A 25195-nucleotide genomic window follows, 5' to 3' on the forward strand; every position below is an offset into this window, starting at 1 on the left:
ACTACATGAAGCATGCTTTACACATTTAAACAGGCATGTATTAATAAACACTTCCAGTGAAATGGAGAGGTAAATGATAGGCTCACAGAGATCCTACCTGAGATTAAACATTCATTAAATTCATTGAGTTCTAAGATATAAGTCCTCAGGTATTTTTCACTTCCTAACAAATCTTGCCTGGCTGTTTTTTCATACACCAATACCTTCCAGGCACCTTTACTAAATTCCTCCCGCCCCTCCTTTTTAGGCTGGGTTTCTGTATAGCAATTTGTGACATCTGCTGATGTAAAAAGGGCTTTATAAATACATTTGATTGATTTAATTTCATAAATGACCTGCGCATATTTTCAAAATACCACCTGATGCTGAGTACACAACTGTTGGTACACGACTGTTTTTCAACACCAACAGTCTGGCCAGACGAACCAAGACCGACGCCATCTTCCAAGCCTTTGACACTCGCAGCAATGCGGAAAGAGATCATTTTGGATGCACCGAAGCACCGCCCCTGAGCCTGCACCCTCATTTTACTCTAATATTAAATATTCACAATTTCTCATGATTAATTAACAAACAGTGTTTTTATGATAATTTATTGTGAACGGAGCTTAATCCGTAGTACAGCTGTACAAAACACTACATTTGTAGCAGCAAGAATTGCAGCAGTACATTTATTTATTGCTGTGATCTGTAAATGTTTTCCAGTATGTCAGCAATATTTACAAGTACCAATAGCAATAAAATGCACAGTTACCATACATGGCCCTCAGCAATAATGTATCATCACTACAATAGTTATTGATTAGAGAAATGTAAACATTTCAGTAGCATATCAATAAATACTTTAGGGGAGAGTGGGGTAAGTTGAGCGATTGGGTTAGTTGAGCCACCCCTTGTTTCTAGGAAACCATACAACAAAATGAATCATGTGACAAGTAGCAGAGGCACACAAGGTCTTATCTGATGACATGGAGTCTGAGCTTGCTAAACATATCAAGAATCTCACAGACCAGTTTCATGGGCTTAGTAGCCTCAGGCAGAGAACTTGCCTTTGAATTGGCACATCGAAACAACATCCCTGTCCCTGACAACTGGTCAAGAAATGGAAGGGTTAGTGATAGTGAATAGAGAGATCTATATCTGAATGTTGGCATACATTTCAGATATACAATATACCACACCCCCATTCCATGAATTAAACTTTGACCTGCCAGCACCATCACAGGACACCATCACACATGACACCCCAAGGCAGCTCAATTTACCCTGTCCCTATGCATACCCAGGGTAAATTGTGCCAATAAATCACCTTTTTTTTTTTTTTACGAGCTGTTTAAAAAACCCAGTAATGTTTACATTAATTCTGATTATTTCCAGGGATACACAACATCCTGAAACATATGTAGATATCAATGTTGGAAATAATACTGTATTTCCCTTGACGTAGTGATGCTGAATGTAAAAAATGGCTCAACATACCCCATTCTCCACTACAGCAAAAATATGTACAGACCCCCTTTCCATAACTGGGTAATTCTGTTTGAACACAGACCTCAATTGCCTAATTCAAAAAGTGCATGTGAGAGGGGAATGAATGTATTTGGAGGAATAAATTGGGTAATTGCCTCTCATTCTGTAGATAAAAAATATACTAAACGAGTGAGGTGCCGATTGTGCCAATGGACACCTTACACCTACACCCCTATCTTTCAAATCATTGTGCTTGATCTCCAGAAGTTTCCTCTATGTACTTATTTACATACACCCCAAACAAGGTAAATAGTAATTGATATATTACATTCAATATTCAATAAAAAGGACTGGTCATAAATACATAATTAAACTCATAATATATACACATATAATAACACTACAGCAAAATAAATATTTTTCAGCAAGTGAGATGAGTAATAATGGAAAATAAAATCGTACTTTGGACAAAAGTGGAAATGTAAACAGCTTGAGATAAATCTCCATGAGTCTCCTTCACTTGGTGTGTGTCATGGTGTTTCCACAGGTTTGGTCCCGCCAGTGGTTTCCCTCTGATCATGTAGAACCAGCAAGTGGTAACTCCTCTCTACACAGGAAAACAAAATGATGTGTTTCGTCATTCGAAACTACACAGACGCCACAAACAACATGTCATATAAAGCATATTCTGGACATACTTAGCTATGTTCCCTCCCCTTTTTACCTAATGCTGTTTGAAGGTGAGACGCCTGAAGAATTTGTTTATCTCAAATACTCCAGGTCTGACTGGTCCCCTGGCGGTGCTGCTCTCTCCCAGCCTCACAATCTGTCCAGCAGTGATTGCTGCTCTGAGGCTCATGCTCTTCACCACCCGAGACCCAGGCCCCAGGCCAGAGGTAGGCCGGGAGGAAACAGTAATGTAGGAGGCATCCTTCTGCGGCTCCTGGTAACTCACTATGACAGAGAATAGGGGAGAAACAGTTGATCAGCAGTGCTACTAACAGCCATAATCATATGCACAATTATAAAATAATAAATACAGCACAGCATGCATCACCTGCAGCAGTAAGTATGGTGTCTGTGGTGCTGGCGAGCTCCAGCAGGATTGTGGGATATGTAGGATGCAGCATGAAGAGCTTTCGGATGACTGGCATGGCTGGAGCCGCCACTGGTGCCACCTGTTAACAGAGCAAGACTTAAAATAGATTTAAACTACTGATCTCCATAGTACGATAGGTAAAGGATTACATATTTGTGCTAATCAGGGTTGGGGTTAATTCCACAAATTACAGGAGAGACACCCAAATGGACTTTCAATCTTCCCACTGCCAACCTGAACAATGACTACTGTTAACATTCTGGCAGCAGGGTTGGGGTTAATTCCCCTAATTGAATTCTAACTCAATTCTCTCTCCCTGTAAATTCAATTTAATTCCATTCAAATTCCATTTTAGTCACTTATCCAAAACGTTTGCTAAATCAAATCAAATCAAACTTTATTTGTCACATAACAACCTCTCCCTCAATGTAATCAAGACAAAGGAGATGATTGTGGACTACAGGGAAAAAAAGAGGACTGAGCACGCCCCCATTCTCATCGATGGGGCTGTAGTGGAACAGGTTGAGAGCTTCAAGTTCCTTGGTGTCCACATCACCAACAAACTATCATGGTCCAAACACACCAAGACAGTCGTGAAGAGGACACGACAAAGCCTATTCCCCCTCAGGAGACTGAAACGATTTGGCATGGGTCCTCAGATACTCAAAAAGTTATACAGCTGCACCATCAAGAGCATCCTGACTGGTTGCATCACTGCCTGGTATGGCAATTTCTTGGCCTCCGACCGCAAGGCACTACAAAAAATTGTCAAAGACTCCAGTCACCCAAGTCATAGACTGATTTCTCTGCTACCGCATGGCAAGCGGTACCAGAGCGCCAAGTCTAGGTCCAAAAGGCTCCTTAACAGCTGCTGAACAATTAATCAAATGGCCACCCGGACTATTTGCATTGCCCCCCCCCCCCACCAGTCTGTTTATTATCTATGCATAGTCACTTTACCCCTACCTACATGTACAAATTACCTCGACTAACCTGTACCCCCACACATTGACTCGGTACCGGTACCCCCTGTATATAGCCTCATTATTCCCGTGTAGCTCAGTTGGTAGAGCATGGCGTTTGCAACGCCAGGGTTGTGGGTTCATTTTCCACGGGGGGCCAGTATGAAAATGTATGCACTCACTAACTGTAAGTTGCTCTGGATAAGAGCATCTGCTAAAATAATATTGTTATTTTATTGTGTTACTTTTTTTTTCTTTTTTAAACTTTAGTTAATATTTTCTTAACTCTATTTTCTTAAAACTCCATTGTTGATTAAGGGCTTGTAAGTAAGCATTTCACGGTAAGGTCTACATTTGTTGTATTCGGCACATGTGGCAAATAAAATTTGATTTGATATGCGCTGAATACAACAGGTGTAGACCTTACCGTGAAATGCTTTCTTACAAGCACTTAACCAACAATAAAGTTCAAGAAAGAGTTAAGAAAATATTTACCAAATAAACTAAAGTAAAAAATAATAAAAAGTAACACAATAAAATAACAATAACGAGGCTATATACAGGGGGTACCGGTACCGAGTCAATGTGCGGGGGTAATTTGTACATGTAGGTAGGGGTAAAGTGACTATACATAGATAATAGACAGCGGGTAGCAGCAGTGTAAAAACAAATGGATGGGGGGGGGGTCAATGTAAATAGTCCGGGTGGCCATTTGATTAATTGTTCAGAAGTCTTATGGCTTGGGGGTAGAAGCTGTTAAGGAGCCTTTTGGTCCTAGACTTGGCGCTCCAGTACCGCTTGCCGTCCGGTAGCAGAGAGAACAGTCTATGACTTGGGTGACTGGAGGCTTTGACAGTTTTTTGGGCTTTCCTCTGACACCGCCTATTATATAGGACCTGGATGGCAGGAAGCTTGGCCCCAGTGATGTACTGGGCCGTACGCTACCCTCTGTAGCGCCTTACGGTCAGATGCAGAGCAGTTGCCATACCAGGCGGTGATGCAACCGGTCAGGATGTTCTCGATGGTGCAGCTGTATAACTTTTTGAGGATCTGGGGACCCATGCCAAATCTTTTCAGTCTCCTGAGGGGGAAAAGGTGTTGTCGTACCCTCTTCACAACTGTCTTGGTGTGTTTGGACCATGATAGTTTGTTGGTGATGTGGATGACTAAGGTCAGTCTTTGAATTCAGAGATAATTCAATTCATCTCAACTCCAATGTTAGGTAAATTCCAAGAATTGTATTCCCAATTTAATATTATCCCTAACAATTCCACAAATTCCATTTCGAAATTCAATTCCCTCAGGCTTTCAGGCTGATCATATAAATATTCAGACAGCCTAGCTATACTGGAAATACAGAAATACAAGTTTAAATGATTTAAAACAAATTCTGCAGTAGATGTTTCAATACTAATTGTATTAATTCCATTAACTGGGAAATGTACAAATATTAAAATACAAATGTTTTTACAATTTCAATTCAATTCCAATTCCATAACTTGAAGATTGTTGAAATTCGAATTGAATTCAATGTACATTCTCCACTTCATGCGTGAATTCAAGAATTTAATTGGAATTTCAAATTAAATTGGAATTGACTCCAACCCTCGTGCCTATACCACTGAAGGATGAACCATCATAACACTTTCTCTCATAGAAAATGTATTCCTGCTCCTTATAAGGGAGGATTCAACAAGGGACTCACAGTTGTCTTGGTGAGGTTCTTCGGTGGTCTGAGAGGGTCACCAGCCCAGAAAAGGAAAGCTGATTGACCAGATGTTGTCATGATTGAGGTACCTTCCAAGTCAAGGCGTGGACAAATAAACTCTGTCTCCCATAGACTACGCCCACTGGCTCCATCAACCACCTGAACCTGAGATCATAGAGAGATGGATGGTAATCTTTGTAAATATGTATCACTGTCTGAGAAGTATAATAGCTCTAGTTGTAAGTGATGGTAGAAGGAGATTATACTTTTCTCATTGTAGGGGCCCCAGACTTCTGTATGAGGAGATCTGGGATTCCATCATCGTTGAATTGGCCTGGTGCTGGACGACTGAGACAGTGATAAATTATTCAGGTTATTTTAGCTCTATAACTTTATAGGGCAGGGGTTTACATTCCTCTCCTCTGGGATCCCCAGTTGTTCCATATATGTGAACTATTCTAGAGCTAGCATAGCTGATTCAACGTGTCAACTAATTACCAAGCCCTTGATTAGGTAAAGTAGTTGAGCTAGTTCAGGGCTACAATTAAATTGTGAAACTTCTGGGGGTCCCCGAGGAGAGGTTTGAAAACCACTGTTATAGGGTATTACTTTACTTTATAGTTTTATATATTGATATTGATTACTGTATTGTTGGGAAAAGAGCTGGCAAGAAAGGCATTTCACTGTACTTGTGCACATGACAATAAAACCTGAAGCTATCACTTTTATGCTTTAGTCATATACACCCTAATTATAAACTTCTCCATATATCATGGTGACCATAACCATATTTCCTACCTGTGTATGGCTGAGGAGGTAAGAGTCCACTTGGTGTGTGCGTCCTTCTCTCGCAGCACAGACAGCTTGCTGGAGAGCTTGCCACACACCAGCACCCAGTCACTGCGGCTGGAGTTGAGGTTGGAGATGGAGTCCAGGCTGTTGTGGTTGTTACACAAGCCAGCCACTAGGGGGACCAAGAACTCCACCTGTTCAGTTCCACTGGACAGAGAAAGTCAAAGACAAATGGGTGCTGTTAGTCCTTCAAACAGGCACTCTTTTGTAATTGTGTAACCGAGCACTTTCTCAGCCTTACCTGGAGATGTGTATGAGGGAGGAGGAGTTGGTTTTCCTAAGCTTCTCCCAGCCGGGGTCCTTCAGTCTTAAGCCAGGGGATATGGGTGTTTTCCCAGTAGCCTGAGTGTAAATATCTCCCAGGGATACAGCCTCTACAGTGCCTGAGTTAGTATAGCAGATACATTATCAGACATTTAGTCATTTCAAACGGGAAACATATTTTTTCAAAGTCACTGTGCTTGATATAAAATGAATCCCTTACCTAGTCCAAACAGAATGTAGTATGCCCCCAGCTGTGTCTCATGAAACAGGGGACCAATCAGCTTGCCAGAGACATTAAAGGTCGTGAGGTTAAAGGTCACGGGATGTCCAAGCAGAGCGCCAGTCAGCCCAGACAGCAGGAGCAGTGAGAGGTCAGACACCTGAAAATAAGTTAGAGACAGTTTGATGAGAGCATTCTAGACTGACTGGAAAATTAGTGTTGTTAACACAGTGACTCTGAAGATTTGGGAGTATGGTCTATATTGTAATAATAATATGATTTATATAGTAACAATTGTCTTATTACAGCCATAAATATGTATAGGTGCCAAGCCAGAGATTGTCATACCTGGTCAGCAGGTAAAGTGGCAATCAGCAAGTCAGGAACAGTGTCGCCTTGGAGATCTGGCAGGGAGACTGCCTGGGACTGGATCTCTCCTGGGGCTACCGACCACAGCTTCTTCCCTGAGGAGGAAAATACAATAGGTTACTCCTTACTGAACATAAATCTATTAACTACAACACATTATTAATAAATCTACACATCTACTGCTAAAATGTTCATGCTTGTAGCTGTGAAACTGAACCATTAAAAGTCAGGATTTTCTGTGGTTGTTGTCTGACCTGTGGTGCTGTTGACAGCGGTGAGGTGTGCAGACTTGATGAGCAGACACACGGGGCCGCTAGCCCTGTCTCTCTGGCCAGATAGGGAAATAGCGCTGTTGGGGAAGGCTCTGAGGGCAGCGCCCCCTGCTGGCAGTGGTGATGGGTGGGCTTCGTACTGCAGCCCACACTGGATGGACTCCACAGGTTCCCTGAGGACCCTCCTCCATAGCACCTCACCACTGAAAGCAGATAGGGCCACCACACTGTACTCTGGTAGAGACAGAGGGGGAGATAGACAAGGGGTATAGGTGGGTGGGGTTCATTGCGTGTGGCAAATTGTGTGTTCTCAGCAGTTTACTGGGGCTAGCAGGATTAGATATGGAGATTAATATACAGGAATGTCATTTCTCTTTGCTTATTTGAGCTGTTCTTGCCATAATATGGACTTGGTCTTTTACCAAATACGGCTATCTTCTGTATACCCCCCCCCTACCTTGTCACAACACAACTGATTGGCTCAAACGCATTAAGAAGGAAAGAAATTCCACAAATTAATTTTTTAAGAAGGCACACCTGTTAATTGAAATGCATTCCAGGTGACTACCTTATGAAGCTGGTTGAGAGAATGCCAAGAGTGTGCAAAGCTGTCATCAAGGCAAAGGGTGGCTACTTTGAAGAATCTCAAATATATTTTGATTTGTTTAACACTTTTTTGGTTACTACATGATTCCATATGTGTTATTTCATAGTTTTTATGTCTTCACTATTATTCTACAATGTAGAAAATATTAAAAATAAAGAAAAACTATGAAATGAGTACAGTGAGGGAAAAAAGTATTTGATCCCCTGCTGATTTTGTATGTTTGCCCACTGACAAAGACATGATCAGTCTATAATTTGAATGGTAGGTTTATTTGAACAAAAAATCCAGAAAAACAAGTCAAAAATTGATTTGCATTTTAATGAGGGAAATAAGTATTTGACCCCTCTGCAAAACATGACTTAGTACTTGGTGGCAAAACCCCTGTTGGCAATCACAGAGGTCAGACGTTTCTTGTAGTTGGCCACCAGGTTTGCACACATCTCAGGAGGGATTTTGTCCCACTCCTCTTTGCAGATCTTCTCCAAGTCATTAAGGTTTCGAGGCTGATGTTTGGCAACTCGAACCTTCAGCTCCCTCCACAGATTTTCTATGGGATTAAGGTCTGGAGACTGGCTAGGCCACTCCAGGACCTTAATGTGCTTCTTCTTGAGCCACTCCTTTGTTGCCTTGGCTGTGTGTTTTGGGTCATTGTCATGCTGGAATACCCATCCACGACCCATTTTCAATGCCCTGGCTGAGGGAAGGAGGTTCTCACCCAAGATTTGACGGTACATGGCCCCGTCCATCGTCCCTTTGATGCGGTGAGGTTGTCCTGTCCCCTTAGCAGAAAAACACCCTCAAAGCATAATGTTTCCACCTCCATGTTTGACGGTGGGGATGGTGTTCTTGGGGTCATAGGCAGCATTCCTCCTCCTCCAAACACGGCGAGTTGAGTTGATGCCAAAGAGCTCGATTTTGGTCTCATCTGACCACAACACTTTCACCCAGTTCTCCTCTGAATCATTCAGATGTTCATTGGCAAACTTCAGACGGCCCTGTATATGTGCTTTCTTGAGCAGGGGGATCTTGCGGGCGCTGCAGGATTTCAGTCCTTCACGGCGTAGTGTGTTACCAATTGTATTCTTGGTGACTATGGTCCCAGCTGCCTTGAGATCATTGACAAGATCCTCCCGTGTAGTTCTGGGCTGATTCCTCACCGTTCTCATGATCATTGCAACTCCACGAGGTGAGATCTTGCATGGAGCCCCAGGCCGAGGGAGACTGACAGTTATTTTGTGTTTCTTCCATTTGCGAATAATCGCACCAACTGTTGTCACCTTCTCACCAAGCTGCTTGGCGATGTTCTTGTAGCCCATTCCAGCCTTGTGTAGGTCTACAATCTTGTCCCTGACATCCTTGGAGAGCTCTTTGATCTTGGCCATGGTGGAGAGTTTGGAATCTGATTGCTTCTGTGGACAGGTGTCTTTTATACAGGTAACAAGCTGAGATTAGGAGCACTCCCTTTAAGAGTGTGCTCCTAATCTCAGCTCGTTACCTGTTGTCACGAACCGGCTCAAGTTCGTAACAAAAGGGAGACACGTGGAGACAAGGAGTACTCAAAGTATATATTTATTAATTAAAGTAAACTAAATCAAATAACAATGGTGTGTGTAATCAGTAATCAGTAGTGTACGTGAGTGTTTGCATGCATAAATGTAATATGGAAAAGTGTTGAAAAGTGCCAAAGCAAACAACCCAAAAAAGCCTCAAAAATATCACAACCAAGATCAAAGTATCTGCCTGGAGAGAGTCTCCCTAATGAATGTGGAAGAGGTCCATTTATCCTGGGACACACCCGGCCCAGGTGTTTCCCATGTAGCTGACGACCCTCCCAACTCCGCCCACCGGCATCCTAACAAGGAAACAAGAACAAAGAGAGAATACGGCAGACAGAGTGGGAGGGTCGTCACACCCCCCCCATAAGACCGGGGACCAACAAGGACCCCCGGACCAACGTACCAGCCCCTGCGTCCCAAACCGACAAATTGTACATGTTCACACCTCCACTTGCCCCACCCATCATCCTCCTCTCCAGACCTCAGCAACCTTTACACAGGAAGCAACCTTTAAGAGGAAAGAAGAACACAAGACTAGGAGGGGACAAACAGGAAGGATAGAACATGACAAAATCAAACAATGGTCGGTCACATCAATATTCATGAACAGGGCGCACGTCACCCTGCCCAACCACCTTTCCAAGGTATACAACAGTCGCCTGAGCAAACTCACATTCAGCCAAATTCATCGTGAGGCGACCCGCAGCCAGACGTCCGAACAAGGCCTGAATACGGGACAGATGCTCCTCCCAAGCATCTGCATATATCACTACATCGTCCAGATAAACAGCGCAACCGGCCAGACCAGAGACAACCCTGTTCATAAATCGCTGAAAAGTGGCAGACGCATTACGCAGTCCGAAACTCATAACCGAATACGAGTACAAACCAAAAGGTGTAATAAAGGCAGAGATTTCACGTGCCCTACTCATCAGTGGCACCTGCCAATACCCCTTTAACAGGTCAAATTTGCTCACAAACGTAGCTGCGCCCGACTTGACCAACGCAGTCCTCCATCCGAGGAAGAGGAAATGAATCCGGCCCAGTGACATCGTTTACCTTACGGTAGTCCGTACAAAATCTATTTGTTCCATCCGATTTACTGCCCAAGATACAGGGAGAAGCCCAACTGGAGAAAGAAGGATCTGCTATTTTACTCTCCAGCATGTACCTGACCTCAGCATCCAGACAACGCAGTTTCTCTGAAGAAACTCTATAGAACCGTTGACGAATGGGGTCAGCATCTCCAATGTCAATATCATGTTCTATTAAGTTTGTACGTGTAGGTGTATCCGAAAACAACCCTGAAAATCTCCGAATCAAACCAACCCTCTCTTTCCGCTCATCAACAGGTAGATGAGTAAGAAGGCTATCTACAATCTCCAGTGTCTCTGAATTTTTCAATCTACCCTGCAGTATGCAATCGTCAGGACCAGAAACATCTTCCTGCTCCTGCACAGACCTAGCATGACCAGAACTCAGGGAATAAACAATATCAGCCAAAAGAACAGCCTTACCGTCCTCTGTAGACTCCCCTGTTCAGTCTCAGAGGAACGTGCATAATAGGGTTTTAACAAATTTACATGGCACAGTTGGTGTGCTTTCCTCCGTTCTGGAGTGGCAACTAGATAATTTTGCTCAGTGTACTGGCGCACCACTGTATATGAACCTTGAAACTTGGCTTGAAAAGGAGAACCAACAATTGGCAGCAGAGCCAGAACCTGATCACCTGGACTAAAGTGATGAGGCTCAGCTCGGCGATCATATATGCTCTTCATCCTGTCCTGTGAAGATGATAGCTCCTCTTTAGCCATTTCACCAGCGGCATACAAGCGTCGCCGAAAATCACACACATATGATAACAGGGACTGAGGAGGCTCGGGAGACTTCCAGTCATCCTGGAGAACAGATAAAAGCCCACGCACCTTATGTCCAAACACTAGGTCATTTGGGCTAAAACCTGTGCTCTCCTGTGAAACCTCCCTAGCAGCTAACAGTAACCAAGGCAACCCCTCCTCCCAATCCTTATCCATCTCAGTACAATAAGATCTCAACAAAGACTTAAGCGTTTGATGGAAACGTTCCAGTGCTCCTTGACTTTGGGCATGATAAGCGCTAGCCAAGTTGTGTTTAATATGGAGTTGTTGGAGAACCTGTCCAAAGAGATTAGAGGTGAAATTAGATCCTTGATCACTTTGAATGACCTTAGGGATTCCAAACAGTGAGAAAAACTGAGTCAAAGCTTTTAACACAGACTTAGTCGTGATAGACCTGAGAGGATAGGCAGCAGGAAACCTAGTGGTCTGACACATCACAGTCAACAAATAATTACTACCCTTTCTGGAACGAGGCAGAGGACCAACACAGTCAATAATCAGATACTCAAAAGGGTTACTGAGTACAGGAATAGGGAACAGTGGTACCGGCTTAATAGCTTGATTAGGTTTACCAGTTAATTGACAGGTGTGACAAGTTTTGATGAAATCAGAAACATCCCTCTTTAATCTTGGCCAAAAAAAATTTCGTAATATGCGATTGTAGGTTTTTCTCACACCCATATGCCCAGCAACGTCGTTGTGAGAAGTTGTCAGCACCAACTCACGAAGCTTAACTGGTACCACAACCTGACTAATCGCCTCCCCCAGAAAACAACTACCATGAGACATCCACTTTCTCATCAGGACCTCCTCTTGGAGAAAATAGCCCTGTGCGACATCTCCCAACTGTTCCACAGACACAATTTGGTCCCGCAACTCTTCTAATGTAGGGTCAGTCCGTTGCGCCTCGATTAAATCGGAGCGGGATACAGATAACGGGATAACAGGGAAAACAGTAACAGACTTCTTTATGGTATTCTCGTTAGCCAGCTCCGTGACCAGGTCGTCATGGATCATAGAACGCGTCACTGCACACGCAGAAAACACCTCTGGGAAATCCTGCGCACTCTCATCAGGAATCCCTACAATTGACGGCTTAGTGGAAACCACTAAAGATGGAGACACGATAGGCCACACACGCTCCCCAGCCAAGTTATTTCCAAGGATCACGTCAATACCCTCAATAGGCAATGAAGGACGCACCCCCACAACAACCTCACCTTTCACCAGTCCACAATCCAACATCAGTTTATGCAATGGAACTGACAGAGTGTTCAAACCTATTCCCCTGATTAGAACACTATTCCCCGAATCAGTCTCCGCAGAGAAGGGTAACACAGACTCCAACACAACTGATTCAGAGGCACCTGTGTCTCTTAGGATCTTTACTGGCACTAGGTTCTTACTTCCTACCATAGACACAAAACCCTCCGTAACAAAAGGTAAATACTGGGATCAATATAGCCCTTCACATGGCTCTGGGCATGAGACAATGCGTCAGGAGTGAACTGATGTGGAACAGGCGCTGCTAACGCTATAGGCCTCGATTTACCATAAGCACCTGTACTGAATTTACCCCTAGACCTAAGAATCGGACATTCATTTTTCCAATGACCTAATTCTCGACAGTAGTGACACTCTTGACCAAAGTCAGTTTTACCACGGGTATCAGGCTCAACCCCAGTTGAATGAAACTCTGCCCGGGAACCGAAGTATCTCGGCGAGCGAGGCCCACATCTCTGCAAACACCCCCACTCACTCCGAATACGGGGTTCTGCAAAAAAATGTGTGTGAGTCAACACATATTCATCTGCCAAAACCGCAGCTTCAGCGACAGTCTTTATTTTTCGTTCGTTAATGTACGTCGCTATACGATCAGGGATTGTGTCCTTAAATTGTTCTAACATAATCAGATCACACAGCCCTTGGAAAGTCATAACTGCAGAGGCGGAACACCAGCGATTGAACTGTGAAGATAATATTCGCGCAAACTCAACATGAGTCTGCTGATCATCCCTTTTTAAAGTTCTAAATCGTTGGCGGTAAGCCTCAGGGACCAATTCATAACTCTGTAACACAGCCGTTTTAACCTTCTCATAACTAACACTGTCTGCTACACTAAGAGCTGAATATGCTTCTTGCGCTTTACCAGTCAGCACACACTGCAACATCAAAGTGCGATCAGAATCAGGCCAACTCCTAGCGTCAGCAACACGCTCAAACAATGAAAAGAATGTCTCCGGGTCCTTTTCATTAAACTGGGGCAACAACCGTAAATTCCCTACAACATCAAATGTCTCTGGATTACGACCAAAAGAGGAACGACCCCTAGGTAACTCTGGGTCACCTTCCCAGAGCAAACTCTCCCCTGAGAGCTTTCCTTCCCTAACCAACTCTAGTCGCTCTTGTTGCAGCTTGATTTTAGCACGCTCCATATCCTGTTTATATTCCAATTCCCTTTCATATTTTACACGATCATGCTCCATTTTAGCTCTTTGTTCATTTCGTTCATGCTCCATTTTAGCTCTTTGTCCATTTTGTTCATGCTCTAGCTGTAACAGAAGCAGTTCTTTCTGCTGTTCAAAAAGAAGACTACTATGACTAACCGATGGAGCGGTCATTGTAACATATCGGGGAGACAACGTGTCCTCAGCAGAGGCTGCCCCAGTGGTAACATCCAGAATACCACTCTCCATCAAATTGGCCTTCAATATTAACCTAATAGAATTTTTTAGACGTTTATCACTAATTTCAACCTTGTAGTGTTCAGCAACCTTCAACAGCTGTTCTTTAGTACATAATTCTAACAGTTCTTCTGATGGAAAGCGAATGAACTCGTCTACATTAGACGCCATAATCAGGGAAAAAAAATTAAATATATATAGATCATAATAATCTTGCTCAACCCCTCTGCCGAGCACACCAGACACAAGAGAAATACAATCACACCGAGCACCACAGAAAAGAGCTGGGATATGGAGCTTCCCCAAAACCTACAATAACTCAACCCCTAGTCTTCGTGCAGATTTGCGGTGGGTAATTACGCACTGTAGCCCGCTGGCAAGGAATTAAACCCCCAGCACGCTGGTAGATTTCCCCAAGCCACGGATGTGCCCCCGAGACAACTGCTCAGTCCACTGACACCACACAAAAATAACAAACATTTAACCATGCCCACGTATCCCAAAACAAAACACGTCACTAAGCCTATCAGGGGAAAAAGCTATAGCTCCGGGTAGCAAATGTCACTACCCTACCCAATCTCCCACTGAGGTACACAGCCGATTGTACTCACCTCAGACCGATGTCCCAACAGCGAGTAGAGCAAGAGTTTCCAGGCTGGGCAGGGACTGGAAACTAACCAATGTACTCTCTCCAACGCAGTACAAAACCCAAAGGCAACCAATACTGGCCTATCAAACTCAAACAAACTAACAAAATTTACAAAGAAAAACCCTACAGAATTGGACATTAACTCCACGTTCTCCCAAACACAACCAGTTCAAAATCCCAGACGAGCCCCCACTTGTCACGAACCGGCTCAAGTTCGTAACAAAAGGGAGACACGTGGAGACAAGGAGTACTCAAAGTATATATTTATTAATTAAAGTAAACTAAATCAAATAACAATGGTGTGTGTAATCAGTAATCAGTAGTGTACGTGAGTGTTTGCATGCATAAATGTAATATGGAAAAGTGTTGAAAAGTGCCAAAGCAAACAACCCAAAAAAGCCTCAAAATATCACAACCAAGATCAAAGTATCTGCCTGGAGAGAGTCTCCCTAATGAATGTGGAAGAGGTCCATTTATCCTGGGACACACCCGGCCCAGGTGTTTCCCATGTAGCTGACGACCCTCCCAACTCCGCCCACCGGCATCCTAACAAGGAAACAAGAACAAAGAGAGAATACGGCAGACAGAGTGGGAGGGTCGTCACACTGTATAAAAGACACCTGGGAGCCAGAAATCTTTCTGATTGAGAGGGGGTCAAATACTTATTTCCCTAATTAAAATGCAAATCAATTTATAACATTTTTGACATGCGTTTTTCTGGATTTTTTTGTTGTTATTCTGTCTCTCGCTGGTAGAGCACGGCGCTTGAAACACCAAGGTAGTGGGTTCGATCCCCGGGACCACCCATACACAAAAATGTATGCACGCATGACCCTAAGTCGCTTTGGATAAAAGCGTCTGCTAAATGGCATATTATTATTATTATTATTATTCAAATAAACATACCATTAAAATTATAGACTGATCATTTCTTTGTCAGGGGGCAAACGTACAAAATCAACACCATCAAATCACCTATGCTTAGTCTAATACATGGACAACTAAAATATACCAAAAACAATTTAGTCCAATCAATTAAATATGATGTGGCTGTCCATGGTTCTGATTTCAAATGAAATCCAATTTTATTTGTCACATGCGCCGAATACAACAGGTGTAGTAGACTTTACAGTGAACTGCTTACTTAACCAACAATGCAGTTTTAAGAAAAAGAAGTTTAAAAAAAGAAGTAATAGAAAAATAACAAATAATTAAAGAGCAACAATAAAATAACAGTAGTGAGGCTGTTTGCTGTTTCCATAGATACCTCTGTTGTTCCCCACAAAACTGGAGAGATGGGTATTGTTGCTCTTTTGAGTGACTCCTATTAGCACATCCTCAACTGAGTCATTGTCGACATCCCACAGTGCAAGAGGAGGTGGGGTAACACCTAAAGAAAAAGAAAAACACTGTTACAGACAGCAACGGTTTGTAACTACTATTTACTAAACTATACCTGCGGTTGCTTTGCTAACATGCTATTATAATTATCACGGTAATGTGTAATCATAGTAATCCAGACTGTGTAATATCCACCCCCTGACAAAAAGTCAGCTATATCTGAGTTCTGTGTTCTCAACTGCTTTCTCATACAGTTGACTTTATGGTAATGTTGACTGTGTGCTTATCTTAATCTAAAGCACTAGTCTACTCAGTCTGACCAGTCTGACCTAACCTGTAGTTTTCTCTTTCTCTGGTGTGAGAGAGAGGTGTATTGGTATCAGCAACCAGCAACATGCGGGTAAACTGTAGTCTGTTTTCATGTGTATTGTTTATACATTAGACTCCTCACTCACCTCCCACATGATCACCCAGCTCTTTCTCCCACTGCAGCCGTTTGTCCAGTTCCCCCTGCTGACAAGGCACCAAAAAGGCACACAGCAGCACCACCAGCATAGCACAGACCAGAGGCACCAGGAAAAACGCTGCCCGGATGGCTCCCCTCACCTTAGCCTTCTTCCCGTCTGGGTCAGCACTGGCACTGACACCCAATCCAGGGCCACCAGAGGCCCCAAGCCCCCCTTCCTCCTCTACTCCCCCATCCCTGTTTGTCTCCCTCTGGCTCCAGTACTGCATGCCCTTCTCCTCTCTCTCCTGCCTCTTTTTTCCCGGGAGCCGTTCTCTCCACTCATCGTCGTCCTCCTCTTCCTCCTCTCCCTCCTCTTCATCCCCTACGAGCCTCCCTGTTCTGCTCCCTCTCAGCTCTGATGTACCTGCGCCCATGCAGTTGCCCCTCCCCAGGCCATTGCGGGGATAGTTGAGGACCAGGTCGTCCTCCTCGCTCTCGTCCTCACTGTCGGCCTGAGTGAGGGGGTCATACTCTCCAAGCTCCGAGCCCTTCTTCCCTGTGAGGGACACACACACAAAGACACACACGGTTAACCTTTTACTGCAGTGGGCTAAATCAGGGTCACACAGAGTGTTTCTTGGTAGTCTTAAACAAATATAAATTGAAACAAAAGTATACACCTCACACACATGGTTATGGGCTTATAAAAAAGAAGACACCTGTACCATGTCAGATATAGAGTTGAAATGTATTCAATTTTGAGTTTGCATCTCAATATTACACTTTATATACATCACAGAAGACTGAAATATAACAAAACCATATGACATAGAAACACCGGATTTTCGGCATAAAAAATAAAAACATGTTTATTAATTATGACATTCTGAAAAATATTAATAACATTCCACCGTTGAGGCCACTAGAGCTCGATTTGGTTATTTGACTGCAGGAAAGGGGTCTACGGATCTGTTTGGGAAACAAGGCCCAGGTGAAAACTAGAATGATCTGATAGAGTATGCGGTGCCTGATAGAACGATAGGCAGCCCAAAAGGACAGGGAAGTTACTCAAATATTGTTTATTTTAACGCCATATTAATTCTGTCCTACCCTGGTCCCATCTGTTTATTTTTGCCGACTCTATTGCTCATTGTTTGGCATGATAATGATTGACAAGTTAAATGAATAACCCCCATTACATGGCCTTACTTGTAGTTATTTGTTGAACACGAGATTTAAGCAAGTAGCTAAATCCGTTTTAACATTATTATGACAGTGAGCACTACCATACAGTAAAGTAGCTAGCTAGTGCGCCACATAGGATTGTGAATGATGCAATGATGCTTTTCTATTAAAGCTTGAAAATAAAATAAATATCAAACATTGAAAATAAGTGTCGTATTTCACCTCTCAATTCTGGACTTTCATTAAACAAATAAAACCGTTGTTTTGTGTTATTGCAATCGATATTAGCTGGCTGGCTGTTCTAGGTAGCTCATGTGAGCTAACAGAATGACACCAAAACAACATTGAGACAAGACACGACTGGTACAAAGACTACACAACATCCATTTCACCTAATCAACCCTTATATCTATTTCCCAAACAATTGCAACGCGTCTCTTACCAGGCAATTTGAGAGCACGGGACAAAGCTGCAGCCATTGCAAATTGTAACGGCGCTGTGCTGCCGAATTTCTCCTCTCATCCGACCGAGGCGCCAAATAAGTGCTTTGTGTGTGCTGTGTGTGTGCCACACTGTGTGGGACGTTTCGGGACTGTAGCGAGTGCATTCTGGGATAGTGTCAAGGGAAGCCAGTTTGGATATCACATAGAAATATGTCATTGATAGAAACAACTTGAATTGTTGCATCTCATTGTGTTGTTGTCCTCCGGTGGCTAGCTAGCTAAAATGGGCCCTTTCCTAAATTAGCCATGGATGGAGATAGGGATTTGGACTTGTGGTTTTACTTAATTCGCCGTACTGGCCAATGATTATAACGGCGATTCTGATTCAATCATAAAATACATTGTGCCGCTGGACTGAGAGGATGGAAGTTCAATATGTAGGTTGTAGCTAGATGTAGCAGGCTAATGTTAACTAGCTAACGTTGCCCATGAAAGGAAGTTAGGCTAGCGAGCAAGCGTTTTAGCCAGGTAGCCTAGGGCAACAAAAAATACAGGTGTGAAATGTATGACAGTCATAGACCGTTTCGTCAAAATGAAAGAGAGGAGGGTGGAATTGGCGTTTCTCTACAAGTAGGAATGAATGCACAAACACACACACAAATCAGAACCATGGACAGCCACATCATATTTCACTTACATTGATTGGACTAAATTGTTTTTGGTATATTTTAGTTGTCCATGTATAGGTGATTTAATGGTGTTGAAATGTTGAAGTTGAAATGGTGCTGAAATAGTGGAGGCAGCTCCTGTTTTCATTGTGACTTGTGTTTTTAAATCAATAGTTGTTTAGTAGTTGAAAATGTCGGAAACATTAACTTTCTTCACCATGCTGTAGGTCATGTACAGTGAGGGAAAAAAGTATTTGATCCCCTGCTGATTTTGTACGTTTGCCCACTGACAAAGAAATGATCAGTCTATAATTTTAATGGTAGGTTTAATTGAACAATGAGAGACTTGTGGTCCTCTGTAGCTCAGCTGGTAGAGCACGGCGCTTGTAACGCCAAGGTAGTGGGTTCGAGCCCCGGGACCACCCATACACAAAAATGTATGCACTCATGACTGTAAGTCGCTTTGGATAAAAGCGTCTGCTAAATGGCATATTAATTTTAGAATAACAACAAAAAAATCCAGAAAAACGCATGTCAAAAATTTTATAAATTGATTTGCATTTTAATGAGGGAAATAAGTATTTGACCCCTCTGCAAAACATGACTTAGTACTTGGTGGCAAAACCCTTGTTGGCAATCACAGAGGTCAGACGTTTCTTGTAGTTGGCCACCAGGTTTGCACACATCTCAGGAGGGATTTTGTCCCACTCCTCTTTGCAGATCTTCTCCAAGTCATTAAGGTTTTGAGGCTGATGTTTGGCAACTCGAACCTTCGGCTTCCTCCACAGATTTTCTATGGGATTAAGGTCTGGAGACTGGCTAGGCCACTCCAGGACCTTAATGTGCTTCTTCTTGAACCACTCCTTTGTTGCCTTGGCCGTGTGTTTTGGGTCATTGTCATGCTGGAATACCCATCTACGACCCATTTTCAATGCCCTGGCTGAGGGAAGGAGGTTCTCACCCAAGATTTGACGGTACATGGCCCCGTCCATCGTCCCTTTGATGCGGTGAAGTTGTCCTGTCCCCTTAGCAGAAAAACACCCCCAAAGCATAATGTTTCCACCTCCATGTTTGACGGTGGGGATGGTGTTCTTGGGGTCATAGGCAGCATTCCTCCTCCTCCAAACACGGCGAGTTGAGTTGATGCCAAAGAGCTCGATTTTGGTCTCATCTGACCACAACACTTTCACACAGTTCTCCTCTGAATCATTCAGATGTTCATTGGCAAACTTCAGACGGGCATGTATATGTGCTTTCTTGAGCAGGGGGACCTTGCGGGTGCTGCAGGATTTCAGTCCTTCACGGCATAGTGTGTTACCAATTGTTTTCTTGGTGACTATGGTCCCAGCTGCCTTGAGATCATTGACAAGATCCTCCCGTGTAGTTCTGGGCTGATTCCTCACCGTTCTCATGATCATTGCAACTCCACGAGGTGAGATCTTGCATGGAGCCCCAGGCCGAGGGAGATTGACAGTTCTTTTGTGTTTCTTCCATTTGCGAATAATCGCACCAACTGTTGTCACCTTCTCACCAAGCTGCTTGGCGATGTTCTTGTAGCCCATTCCAGCCTTGTGTAGGTCTACAATCTTGTCCCTGACATCCTTGGAGAGCTCTTTGGTCTTGGCCATGGTGGAGAGTTTGGAATCTGATTGATTGATTGCTTCTGTGGACAGGTGTCTTTTATACAGGTAACAAGCTGAGATTAGGAGCACTCCCTTTAAGAGTGTGCTCCTAATCTCAGCTCGTCACCTGTATAAAAGACACCTGGGAGCCAGAAATCTTTCTGATTGAGAGGGGGTCAAATACTTATTTCCCTCATTAAAATGCAAATCAATTTATAACATTTTTGATATGCGTTTTTCTGGATTTTTTTGTTGTTATTCTGTCTCTCACTGTTCAAATAAACCTACCATTAAAATTATACACTGATCATTTATTTGTCAGTGGGCTGTTTGTTACATGCAATATGCTTTGTGGACTTTACCGGACAGAGGTTGCGCTCCGGTTTTTGTGATGAAACAAAGGTGTGGTTGAATTTATTCTGCCACTGTGTCTTCTTATTGTCTCGGCCTTAGGCATATATCACGGTCGCAAGGCATATTAACTAACAGGTTATAGAACAAACAACGCAATTATCACAACTATATATGCAAAAGTATGTGGACACCCCTTCAAATTAGTGGATTCGACTATTTCAGCCACACCCGTTGCTGACAGGTGTTTAAAATCGAGCACACAGCCATGCAATCTCCATAGACAAACATTGGCAGTAGAATGGCCTTCCTGAAGAGCTCAGTGAATTTCAACGTGGCACCGTCATAGGATGCCACCTTTCCAACAAGTCAGTTCGTCAAATTTCTGCCCTGCTAGAGCTGCTACGGTCAACTGTAAGTGCTGTTATTGTGAAGTGGAAACGGCTCAGCAGCGAAGTGGGAGGCCACACAAGCTCACAGAGCGGGACTGCCGAGTGGTGAAGCGCATAGTGTGTAAAAATCGTCTGTCCTCTGTTGCAACACTCACTGGAGTGATGAATCACACTTCACCATCTGGCAGTCCGACTGACAAATCTGGGTTTGGCGGATGCCAGGAGAACGCTACCTGCCCTAATGCATAGTGCCAACTGTAAAGTTTGGAGGAGGAGGAATAATGGTCTGGGGCTGTTTTTCATGGTTTGGGATAGGCCCCTTAGTTCCAGTGAAGGGAAATCTTAACGCTACAGCATACAATGACATTCTAGACGATTCTGTGCTTCCAACTTTGTGGTAGCAGTTTTGTGACAGCCCTTTCCTGTTTCAGCATGACTATGCCCCTGTGCACAAAGCGAGGTCCATACAGATGGTTTGTTGAGATTGGTGTGGAAGAACTTGACTGGCCTGCACAGAGCCCTGTCCACATACTTTTGGTCATGTGTTGTAGTTTTTTCTGGCTTGGCTTCCTCAGTGATTTTACCCATGCACCGCTACTGCTCTTTAGCGGTTATTACCACCAGAGATGGTTAGAATCTATACCGCCTCTGGTTATTACCCCTCCAAGAAATGACTGAGAAACATAATTTACAGTTTTACTGACTTTTATGGTGCATTAATGGAACCTTGTTTCATTACGGACTGGAAAGGAGGCTACAAAATACAATTTTGAGGTTGAAATGATATTTTACCACATGAGAGACCTTTCACATTGATTCATCTGATTTTGCATGTGTCCAGCTCTGCATGGGAAGGTGTTTTACCACTTGGCTGTGGTAGGTCAGGTAGTGACAGTAGGATGGATGAGGGAGGCATGCATAGAGAAAAGACAGATATGGGACACAGATACAAGGCATCATACTTAGTCATGCTCACACAGGGTCAGGAAGGAAATTACATGACAAATAATGATCAGTTAAAAATAATCTACTATATCATGCCCTTAACACCAACATACACACACACACACACTGATTCACGCTGCTCTGTATGCTTCTATAACTTTATAGTGATATTTTGGTTTTACAGTGTTCCTACCTTTATGTATAACCTACCATTTTTTGTATATATATATACACACAATACTGCCACCTCGTGGCACAAAGTTAAATGCACTCGGGTTTTGGTGGAATTCCGGAAACAATTTATGGTCAATAGCTAGGTTTCCATCCGCGACAGATTTTCATGTGAATATTTTAAAATCCGCATAAAGAAAATATGTGCATTTTCCCACCAGTGGTGTTTCCACAAAACGGACTTGTTGTTGATAAAAGATATGTGCGTGATGACGTGGTGCACACAAAATGTACTTTTTCGCTTACATTTTCATGTACCGAATAAAAATCTAAAGTTCAATGTGTTTCCATCGCATTTTCAACTCTAGGGATAGCTTTGTCACATAAACAAATGCGCCTACTACTCTGGTCTGGCACCTGCGCTCTAGCCAGCAGCTGGCATATAAAGTGCGGTAGGCTAGTCTACATAATGGAATTATTATGGATAAGAGAGAGAATATTTATATTTGTCAAAAGGGCAGTTAAGCATCGATCATCAAGTCACCAGAATCAGACCCTCGTTATTTATTGGAAAGGAGCATCAAGATCACCACCCTGTGAAGTTAATCATAAATTATTTAATCTGTAGCCTAATAAACTGCATGGTTTCCCGAGTCAGTGGGAGGAGCACCCACCATATTGTCTTCCTGTGACTCCAAGTTTAGTTTGATATGCTGGTTATAGGCCCTTTTCACGTGACGTCAGACAACTTCCGTTCTGCCGCGATGCAGGTTATGTTTACATCCGGTGTCGCTTAGGAACGCTTAGCTAGTAGCACATCATTATGGAGTTCACCCAGTCCCTTTCACATCTGCCACCAATACGACTTAACGACGTAGAACGACTTGCTGACAAGTGGTCCCTTACTTCAAGATCGAAGCTTGATAAAGGCTACAAGTTCTTCGTTGAAGGTTACCTGTTTGATTATGAAGGTACGTGTTTATCTTTATTTAGCTTAAATTAGCCCTATGCTAGCGAAGGTTATGAGCTGACGAGTTTCTGTTTTGCAGCCTCTTTTTAATATTACTGCTGTTTGTATCGACCGTAAAATAAGAGTCAGTAATGTATTAATGGCTAATGCTGCGCCCTTTCTCCCAATCACTGTATTGAAACAGTCTCAAGTGTAGTTAACGGTGAGGTGACAGTGAGAGGGCGATGTTACAGGTCCATGAAGAAAAATGAGGAGGCTCATCGGCTTCAGGTTTCTCAGATAAACAGTTCTCTAACATTATGATAAGATAGGTTAAGATAGATAAGTTTTCTTTTTGTTGTGTTTTGCTGCGGTTGCAGATTTAATAAGAATGATTCCACAAAGTTCCACTGTGGATCAGTTTGTTTCTCAGTCTGAGCTCTGATTTTGTATCATTAAACTTAATACACAACGAAATTCTTACAAACCGATGTGGGTTGTTGACGGCAATAAAGACTGGGAAAGATTCTGTGATAACTCAAAATGTTCAAATTTTCGATAAGTGTTGGCACTACTTGTCAAAGGTTTCAGAACAGCCAATTTTTCTTAATTAAAAAAAGAAATTGGGTTTTGAAAATTGTGTACAGTAGTTTATAATGAAACGCAGAAAAAATGTTTTGTAAGTACAGCACTAATTGTTATGTCTCTATGAACAGGTTACACTAGACTCTGCAGAGGTTCCTGTGGTACTCAATCACATGTCATGTTCCTGCTCTGCTGGGAAAGCACTATGTAATCACATAGTAGCACTTCTTTTTCAAAGTGCTCACTATGTTACCATGGGCTTTAAGACAGTGCCATTGCCTCTGTCATGCACCAGCGCACTGCAGACCTGGCACCGGCCTAGGACACAGGTCAGACATTATTTGTTACACTGATGCAGAACTTTGCAGTTTGTATTGACTTTTGACAATGTATTGTTCATCATTATTATATCACAGGGAATTGTACCAGAGGCCACCAATGATATGGCGGTGTGTAAACCAGCGGCTAAGAAAAAAACAAGTGTCAGAGCTGGTGTGAAGTGCACACTGTACCGAGCCTATGATGGTGAGTCTGAATGAGCCCCCGCCTGTACTAGAGCACAAAGACTTTAGTGCATTTCTAAAATAATACAAACATAAAAGTGATTATTATTTGTTACTTTTTATATAGACTTTCAGTGGATATTTTTTTATTTGTATTAGAAGCATGTACGAGACTGGATGAGTGTGGTTGTCTTTTTTAGTGAAAAAGATAAGGTGGCATTTAATGAAATCTAAACTTGACATATCTCACTTTCATGCCAGGGCCTATTCCGGATCCTCACGTCATGGCCAGTGCTGAGAAACTGAAAGACATCCGTCCACAACCAGGGATTTGCAAATTGCTGCACGGGCTTGAGGGCCTTAATTTGGTGGACTCTAAATTTGGCCCTGTGCCATTTGGGTCTGTGCTTTCTTACCAGTGCCCTCTAGAATTAAGTAGAGATATTATTAAACACCCTGGTGCCAGTGAGTTTCCTCAGTTGCCTATTGAAGGTTACAACTTTAAATTTCCCATTGATTTTGAGCCCAACTACATACAACAATGTCATTTGGACAGCCTGATTGTGTCAGAGGAGATGTCTGCTGCTATTGAAGCAGAAACAAGAATGCAGTCAGAATGCCAGCTGTGGAGCCAGGTACGCAAACCCCGACTGACAGCCAGCAGATTCCGTGAAATATGCCATGTTCGTGGGGGAGTTGTCTGCCAAGGCTTTGGCAACCCGCATTCTGAGAGGAACTCCTCAGACAGCTGCTATGAGAAGAGGGTTGGATCTGGAACCTGAGATACTGAGGCAATATTCTGATTTTTGTGATGTCTCTCTGAAACAATGCGGGGTCATCATCCACCCTGATTCACCTCACCTTGCAGCCAGCCCGGATGCTAAAGTCTTCTGCCCAACAGAAGCACCACCATTTGGTCTTGCTGAGGTTAAGAGTTGCGATGTTGAAAATGTTACCCAAGTTAAACACCTGATCACAGTTAAAGGCCAGGCCTGCCTTAAGA

General features: G+C 43.1%; 1 protein-coding gene across 1 annotated transcript; it reads right to left on the minus strand.

Moving 5' to 3' along the window:
* Positions 1 to 577: 577 nt before the first annotated feature.
* fam234b (family with sequence similarity 234 member B) lies at positions 578 to 18124 on the minus strand. Its single transcript, XM_041863419.1, has 13 exons — positions 18006 to 18124; positions 16386 to 16934; positions 15857 to 15979; positions 7199 to 7450; positions 6924 to 7039; positions 6576 to 6735; positions 6333 to 6474; positions 6038 to 6238; positions 5506 to 5587; positions 5237 to 5404; positions 2528 to 2648; positions 2195 to 2424; positions 578 to 2077 (listed from the first exon to the last, which is right to left on the minus strand). Exons 1-12 carry the CDS (start codon positions 18040 to 18042, stop codon positions 2195 to 2197), a joined length of 2181 nt encoding a protein of 726 aa, XP_041719353.1. The 5' UTR covers positions 18043 to 18124; the 3' UTR covers positions 578 to 2077.
* Between the last annotated feature and the right edge of the window lie 7071 nt (positions 18125 to 25195).

Source organism: Coregonus clupeaformis, unplaced genomic scaffold (assembly GCF_020615455.1).
Source record: "Coregonus clupeaformis isolate EN_2021a unplaced genomic scaffold, ASM2061545v1 scaf0400, whole genome shotgun sequence".
NCBI lineage: Eukaryota > Metazoa > Chordata > Actinopteri > Salmoniformes > Salmonidae > Coregonus > Coregonus clupeaformis.

What these genes read in the sequence shown, in the direction of transcription:
- fam234b (XM_041863419.1), bottom strand. Translation starts at nt 18,042, where the DNA reads ATGGCTGCAGCTTTGTCCCGTGCTCTCAAATTGCCTG. An exon ending in GGGCCCCTACAATGAGAAAA is followed by an intron (nt 5,405 to 5,505) that starts GTATAATCTCCT and finishes CTATGATCTCAG; the next exon opens with GTTCAGGTGGTTGATGGAGC. An exon ending in AGAACCTCACCAAGACAACT is followed by an intron (nt 2,649 to 5,236) that starts GTGAGTCCCTTG and finishes CTCTGTTAACAG; the next exon opens with GTGGCACCAGTGGCGGCTCC.